This window comes from Dermacentor albipictus, chromosome 9 (assembly GCF_038994185.2).
Source record: "Dermacentor albipictus isolate Rhodes 1998 colony chromosome 9, USDA_Dalb.pri_finalv2, whole genome shotgun sequence".
In the NCBI taxonomy this organism is placed as follows: Eukaryota; Metazoa; Arthropoda; class Arachnida; order Ixodida; family Ixodidae; genus Dermacentor; species Dermacentor albipictus.
The window spans coordinates 25919754-25928341 of NC_091829.1; the positions used below are offsets into that span (position 1 = coordinate 25919754).

An 8588-nucleotide genomic window follows, 5' to 3' on the forward strand; every position below is an offset into this window, starting at 1 on the left:
TTCTTTTGCGGAAAGTAATGGGCGACGGGACGCTTCAGTTGCCGGATACGTTTATTGTATTATTGCGAAAGCAATTACATGGACACTCCAGGCGCATTCCTGCCGTCGCCGTCGCCCTCATGTTTCGTATAAAGTCCAAGGGTGATAAAATCGTGACCACGCGCTGCATTCTGTATGTGCGAATGAAAGCGTAGGGGGGGGAGGTGGAATGGGTGAGCCGACGATGGTGGCTCAGTCTTGTGTGCGCAAAGGAGAAAAGCGGGGAGCAAGCGCGCCGCCTTCCGTCGCACGCAATACATCGGGGGGAGTGGATGGAATGGGGGCGGAATCTAGGATTCTGTGAATCTATGATTGTGCAACATGTTTATTTGCCTTGTTTGACGCATTACATACAGTTACTTTTTCTTACATACATAGACTCATTGGAGACTTATATGCATACTTAAATATCTTGTTGCGATGTTTTGTGTATACATGCAGTGAACTATGTTTCCAGTGACACTTTTTTGTCCTTTATCGAGCCGTATTTTCACATTTGTATATCCCATTGTATCTTTGCATTTCTAATGTACGAGGGCGAGTCAAATGAAAGTGCGCCTACCCTAACCACGCAATAATAGTTCGGTTCATTATCTGCGAGGCATGCGCGTAGGAGAACGGCATGTCTCATTTACAAAAGTGACACGCAGGTGTGAAGATAAATGTTCCTTAATGCTCTCATACACTCGGTTGAATATGGTTGCGTCACATAATGGACACTTCAAAAGTTGAACAGCTCGGTGTCGCGAAGTTTTTGACAGCTAAAGGTGTTTCCGAAACAGAAATTAATCGCCGTATGGCTGCCGGTTACGTTGAACACGGCATTTCATTGACCACTGTGAAGCGTTGGAGCAAACGGTTTAAAGGACGTTGTAAAGACATTCCAAGACCGGGCCAATACTATCGTGCAATCACCCCCCACACAATTTCAAAGGTTCATGAGCTGATGAAACAAGAACGGAGGATAAGCATCGATGAACTGGCAGACCATCTGAACATCAGTCACGGTTCGGTTCACGCCTTAATTCATGAGCTTCTCGGCTATCGGCTCTTTGGTGCGCAATGGATCCCCAAGATTTTGATCCATAGCGAGAAGACGGAGTAGTTTCGCGCTGCCTTGACTCATCTGATCGGGTATCACAATGAGGATGACGACTTCATGCTTGCAATTGTGATCGGGGACGAACCTTGGTGCCACTACTACGAGCCTGAAACACGACGGCAAAGCTTACAGTGGAAACATCCGAATTTACCACGCCCAAAGAACGCAAAGGCCATCATTTCCGCTGGAAAGGTGTTGTTGACTTTTCTTTCGGTCGTCAGGGTCCATTACTGATAGAATTTGCTAAATCTTGAGAGGCTATCAATTGTTTCCGATATTGTGAAACGCCAGAACGGCAGTGTGTCGCAATCAAGAACGAACAACGTGGAAAATTGACGAATGGGGTCATCTTGTTCCACGACAATGCCTGTCCCCACGTCGCTTACGTGGTTAATACAAAACTGGCAAAGTTCAAGTGGGAAACGCTGCAGCATCCGCCATACAGCTCAGACCTGTCACCTTGCTACTTCTACATTTTGGGGCAACCGAAAAAACAGCTCAAGGGAACCAGATTTGCGTCACAGATACAGACTTTTTGAAGCAGCAACCCAAGGATTTTTATAAGACGGGAATCACGCGACTCGTTAGTCAATGGGAAAAATGTCTAAATTCTCATGAAGACTACTTTTAAAAGAAGTGCCCCGTTGTTGGCTCACATTTATTTGACTTGCCCTCGTATATCTTGCAGAATTACTGCTTTTTATACGTGCCCTCTGTTGCGACGGATTTCGGTGCAATTACTCACGATACACGACCGGTGACAGCCGCTTCTGCGTAATACTATAAAAGAAATTACAGCGTCATTGAGATTTTTCACTGGCCATTGCATATATGCAAGAATGTAAGCACGGTTCTTGCATGACAAAGTTTCATTAACATATTTGTCCTCAACTTGTTCAGTTCATTGCGTTTTAATTTTTCATATCAGTGGCATGCACTGCTTTCCTGGTTTCGAACTGATATAGTTCTAAAGTTCGTGTGATATTTTCTTTACTTGAATAGACAAAAATATGGAAGCATTGATATCACTTATTTTGGGCAATATTTTTGGCACATACGAGTGTAATCTTTTATGAAAAAATAGATATTTTATTGTTTCGACTGTGCATAGCGTTCAAGAATTCGTTTGCAGCATCTTTGGCAATGACAATGCAGTTATTCATGGATTTGATCCCTTGACAAATTGTTTAAGAGGAAGGTTTAGCTCGGGCCCAATCCGACGCGGCCTGTTCAAATACTTGTAAAACGCAGAAACCCTTTTCTTAGGTAATCCTGCCAATCGCTTTTATTGAAATTCGTTGCATTTGAGAGAGAAAGCTAAATCCTAGTTCTGTTGGAAACACAACTTCGATTTAGGGCCTGAATGTTGTTTAAAATATTTTGAAAATTCGAAAGTTTGAAAATATAGAAGCACGACGTTTACAAACTAATAGCTATGCATGAATAACAGACATTGTGGTTCTGTAAACGGCATCTATTATAACAGTCAAAGCGGGCAAGTTTGCTATGTCAATTTGTATCTTACGTGAATTGGTTACGTTGTGTACAAGGGTTCTGCACAAGCCGTATTTCCACAATACTAAATTTTCTTGAGATTCATGTGTAACATATCCATTTTGTCCGCTGTAGATGTACTATTAGATGCAATTCACAGAATTGTAATATCATTTTTCATTGTTGAGTCACGGAGTTTTAAACTTGATAGCTTCGTTTTCTGAAAATTTTCGATTTGGCCAATTTTTAATAAATAATTGACCACCTAAATAAAAATTTGAAAGCAGTAGTCACTAGAATTAAACTTTTTCTTTTAAATGCAACAACAAAATTTCTGGCTACGCCACTGGCCCCATGTATATATATATATATATATATATATATATATATATATATATATATATAGTGGCGTAGCCCCCCCCGAACAAAATTTCTGGCTACGCCACTGCTAGTGACGTTGTTGCTACTGGGACGCTTAGCATCACAGACGTCACAGAATACTTCAGCGTTGTCTCAATTTCTTTCTCTCTCTTTCTCTTTTCACCCAGATTGCACTAAGTGAAGCCCAAAAAGTCGAAGACAGCGCGCAGTGTCCAGAACTTGGCCGTCTATTCGGCGAGCTGTACCAATGCGATGGCAACGAAGCCGACGCTGCAGAGACGAGATCTGTGCCCGATAAGAGTTTCTCCACGAATCCACCGGCAGCCGGTTATTCCCTTGTCTCCACCACCCAGGACGATCCACGGCCAGACTCAAACGATGCCTACTCCAAGTTCTCCACGTTTCAGGATGCCCCTGAGGACGTGCCCACGCTTTCCTTGTCAGCCAACTACTCCAGGCTGTCCTCGATGTTCCTGGGTGGATTCGGCGCACAGTCTGGAGGCGCCGCACCCTCAGCAGCTGAGAAAAAAGGCTACAGCAAATTCGCAGCCTTCCTCGGCAAACCGAGCGCCGGCGACGAGAGCGAATCGGAGCCCTTAAAGCCCCCGGACTGCGCTGTGCCTGTGGAAGCGCCACGTCAGGCCCCGGCATCCCCTTACGTCCAGGTCGGCGAGAACGGCATCGACGACGTCGGCGAGGTGGAAGGGCGCATGCAGCCTTACGCCAAGCTGGGATGCACGACATCGCTTCCGTTACGCGTTGTTTCTTCTAGTCAAGGACCACCACAGAAAGCGCAAAACACTGCCTCCGGTTACACCCCGTTTCCGTCGTTGCTGTCGATGAGCAAGCCGCGCGAGAGCGCACCGAAGGCTTGCGCAAACGCGGAGTGTGGCAGTGCACCGTGGCGTAAAGACAATACGGCTGGGCAGAGTCAGCCCGAACAGCCCTACACTCGCGTCGGCTTCGACGCGTGCGCATTTGAGGGCGCACCTACCGAAGGCCGAAGCCACTTGGACTCTTACACCATTCTGAACACGTCCCTAGGGGACGTCACCGACGCCCTGCCGGGAGTTCACTGCGCGCCGCCCTACGTGAAGGCGACGCAAGAGCCGTCGAGGTCGCCACACCACGGGGACCCGTCCCAAGTGAAGAGTGACGCGCCTGCCCCGGCTTACTGCAAGGTTGGCGCCCCAACGACGTCACCTGACTGTGCGGACTCTGGCGCGAGGGAAGACTCCGGAACCTGCGCCAAACTGTCGGCGGTCGCAGTGCCATCGTCCATTGCCGAGGGTTGCTGCTACGTCGCCGCGCTGGCGCCGCTAGAGTGCCTCGAAGGGAGTGGTGGTGTCGGTGACCGCGAGGAACCAGCCGCAGAGTGGGATCTGTGCGCGGAGGAGGCGGAAGACCTCTTGAGTACTGAGTACTCGGGACCAGCCAGAGAATCGATGAGCGCAAAACCGACGCTCCGCAGCGGCGGTTACACGTCGTGGGAAGTGCTGGCGAAGCAGAGGGACTGCGACGCGGATGCATTCGCGCGTGTTGTAAAGAACGCGTGATTCGTGTGTGTGTGGGTGTGTCTGTGTGTGTGTGTGGGGGGGGGTGTTAAGGGGGGGTGCTTGAACGGACGGGTCATTCCACCGTAAAGCTCTAAACCGCGAGGTGTCGTCCGCTTGGGCGCATATGAAGCCTCTCGGGAGTGAATTTCTGTAGTGCGCGCTCTGACGATGCCTAGAGTGACCTTGTAGTTGCGCAATGCCGATTGAGGCATAAGGGAAGTTCCTACTAATATTAATAGAGGTAAATCTGGTGCTGGCAAGCCGTTTAACCGGTCTGGGAGTCACAGGTAGTTGACGAATTCTATGTTCGGTCAAAGTTTTGTCGAGAAAAGGCACGGAGAATTTCTCGCCTTTTTTGTTTGTTGTTAATGTTCCTTTGTGATCTAGCCTCCCGATATTTGTTTTGAAGCGTTTCTGTTTTGAACGTCTACAACCATAATAATTCATCACGATATTTTCAGTCTATAACTGAATAGCGATACTTTATAGGTTATGTCACGGATATCTTAGGCCTCGTGGATAATCACATTGATCATGGGCATATCATTCTATTTCTTTGCACTCTGAACATTGCCCCTGAGGTTCTGAGAAGAGGCGACTGTCCCTATGTTAATGGAACTAATAATTAGCCTACAACGAAGCTGACCTAAAGCAATTAGTTACAGGAACGTGCTTAGGAGAAGCAGCATGGACGTAGGAGCTAAGAAGATGAAGTTCAGACTATTCTTATGAAATTCGTGTGGTGCATGAACCAGCATAAAGGTGCTATGTGCAGTCACCAACGGTAGATCGCCTCTAGTGGTCTAAGCATGAAACTCTGTCAACTGTGGGCAAGGTTGCTTTCCTGGACAACGTCGGATTCCTCCATGTTTGCTCCTTTGAGTCAATCGGAAAGGAAGAGGCCATCGTTGGAGCAAATCGGAAAAAGCAAGATAGTGAAATCTGACAACATGGTGGAACGTCTTGTGGTTCAGCATAGTTTCATCCTAAAACTGCCAGAGGCAAATCTGGCGCTGCCATCGTTCGACCACCATAGGAATGTACAGGTGGTACGCGGATTTGTCAACAGGTAATATTCGCGTTTGTTGGTTCAGATAGCATTCCAGCTTTTGATGTTATCTTCCCAAATTTCCAAGCAATCGCATCTTTCTCTGTAAGCGCATGGGGGTAATAAGTTTCTGTGCGTATACATAATCAGTCGGAATTGTTACAACTACAACGCAACATAATATACAGTGAAAGCTCGTTAATTCGAACTTCAATAATTCGAACTGTACGATTTGGCCCGGCCAAGCTCCACAGAAGTCTATGTATAAGAAAGTCCGTTAATTCGAACGCGAGAAGGTGCCCTCACGGATAATTCGAACTACGCTCGCCTGGCACACGGCCAGAGAAACGCGCCTACTGCCTACACACAAGGCTGTATTGCCTCCGAAACGGAGAGAACGGCGACAGAAGGCAAAATCGGAAAAAAATCTAACCGACGCGGGGTCAGCCAGAAGCACGGTGGCCAGAAGGCAGCGGCGGCTGCCGCCTCTCCGTTCTGCGTAACCTCCGAGACTTCTTGCCCGTTGCGAATCTCGGAGGCTTTGCAAATCTTGTACAGCTGCTAATGTTGTGCGGAGATGTGCCGGCACGGCAAGCTCCGAAACACAGCGAATCAAATACGTCGCAGCTGCGCTTGCAATCAAGAACCAACGAATCAGGGCCTATGCCACCTTCACATGTTCAGCGTCTTTGTCTCGGCAGTCTTCATCGGTTGTGCACCTCTGTTTTCAGCTTAGGGAGGTATCGGCCGTCGCGATTCATTGTGATGGTGTTAAGCCTCGGCTCACGTTCGTTTCGATGGACATCGGTGGTGTGGCACAGTCGGACCCGGAGCTTCGACTTGAAGATGGCGTGTGCCCGCAGCACACGCCATCACTTTCTGACACGCCAAATTTCTCACATGCCCTACTGCTTCCAAATCGCAGTGTACTAGTTGCCCTCCTTCACTTTCATTGTTCGAACTTTCGTTAATTCGAACTGAAGAGGCTTCCCCTTGCGGTTCGAATTAACGAGCTTTTACTGTATTACAATTTCGAAAGTCACAAAGTAGTTTGAAGCCAGAAAGAGTAAGTTTACAGGCAAATCTGTGCACGACCCGTAATTCACATGCCAACTGAACGCCACCCTTGCAACTGCCGACGTCATTTGCGCCAGATTTCGCTCTAGTGAATTTAGTAGGAAGCTATGCGGCGTTCAAGACAGCCCCTAGGGCAAGAACGTTTATGAGAGCGTTTTAGCTTGTCCTTAAACAGAGAGCAAGTCTTACTTCGTCCGCAATTTTCTTACCGTGTGTGGTTAACTGCAGAACTGCGCGGCTGCGACATATTGTGACGTAGGGTTTAACCAGGGAGCCCACAAAGCGAATACTGCGGTGACCTGCCCTATCCTACGTAAGTGCTGGTGTAAAACGTTGGCAGCCACAAGATTTTTAAAGTACAGTCTATTTATTGTGCTTCGACAAGAACACTGACTTGATAGAAGTTTGTGAAACACATCGCAGTTGGATAAAGCGGCACAAGGTGTCCCTACCAGCTTTGCTACCGCCACCCACGGCTTCGGTAATACGGTGAACCGCAAACGGCCACGAGTTTCCAGACTTGCAAAATCTACCCAGTGTGCTGCTCTTACCGTGCTACCAGACACGTTTGCGTAAACGTTCGTGTTGGTGGCGCCATCTTGTGGCATAGGCATTAACCAGGTGGCGCGCAGAGCTGTTACTGCCATGACCAATCCTTCTCTACTTATGTAGAAAGCGTCAGCATTGGCCTAATCGTTTACAAGCAGTCCTTTTTATTTTTTTTTCCTTCGACGTGAACAGTAAGGCAGCAGAAAAAAAAAAGGTTCATTTGCGTTATAGTTTGACAAAGCGTCACAAGATGCCACTAGCAGCGTTACTACTGCCGCTCCCGGCTTCGGTATCCCGGTATTCTGTAAAGGGTACAACGTTTATGCAAAGGCCAGAATTTCTTAAGTTCTCTCCATTCCGTCCACACGTCGAACGTTCCATCAGCTTCTGATGTTTATCGTGACTGCTCGGCAAGTTCCGAGATGCTAAGTGCCTGGAAGTTGAGAGGTACCTGTCGGCAGTAGAACTGCATGACGGGCAAAAAAAAAAAAAGAAAAAAAGACGGGACACAGAAAAAAATACTCTTCTTCAACGTGCTTCAGTACTTATATTTTGTAGAGACATTCATTGTGCGAGTGCTTCATCAAATCTTAAATGACTATTCTGATGTTCCTTAAGGAAAATCTAGTCGTTTCATACACGTCTTTCACAGGCCCAAGGTCAAGCTCACTACATAATTACACATGTCGCAAGTACAACAGTGTCTTCGCGGGATGACACCGTCCATTTATATTCCAAGGCAGAACATGCCACACTGTATATAAATCGGGGTGCATTGTAAATGCAGCAATAAACTTTTGTCTTACTTTTCGAGCTTAAGCTCTCATCAAACCACATTCACCTGTCTTCCTCCGCTTCACGCTCATAGGGTGCTATATATATATATATATATATATATATATATATATATATATATATATATATATATATATATATATATATATATATATATATATTTATATATATATTTACAGACAGGTTCAGCAGTTTACGTGAAATTGATTGGTGACTCTCAGAAACAAAAAGAACTGGATATTTCTGTCTGTAGTTTCGGCATGCAGCCTGAATTTCAAATGTGCTCTTGCACGAAGTGTACACGACCAATGAAGTCGTGTACTGTTTTAATCGCCGAAAGCTAAAACTGGTCTGACATTCGAATTGTTCGCGCAACCCGCGCCCCGTCAACTTTTGACCCTGCCTGTGCATGCTTCCTGCACTGCGGTGTGGTGGTAATTACAGCATCGGTAGCCTTGTAAAGCAAGGTTGTTGCACGCTAAGCACCTATCAAGCAAATCAAGATTTCCTACAGAGCAGAAGGCCCACGCACCTTTAGCCAAGACGT

At 46.9% G+C, this 8588-nt stretch overlaps 1 protein-coding gene across 2 annotated transcripts in view; it reads left to right on the top strand.

The window, feature by feature from the left end:
• LOC135901910 (uncharacterized) overlaps positions 1-8059 on the top strand; it is a 69477-nt gene extending 61418 nt beyond the window's left edge. For both annotated transcript variants that reach the window (XM_065431730.2, XM_065431731.2), the window contains one exon: positions 3184-8059. In XM_065431730.2, the coding sequence (XP_065287802.1) occupies positions 3184-4572 (1389 nt within the window). In that variant the 3' untranslated portion in view covers positions 4573-8059. The remainder of the gene's footprint in view (positions 1-3183) is intronic.
• The last annotated feature ends 529 nt before the right edge of the window (positions 8060-8588 follow it).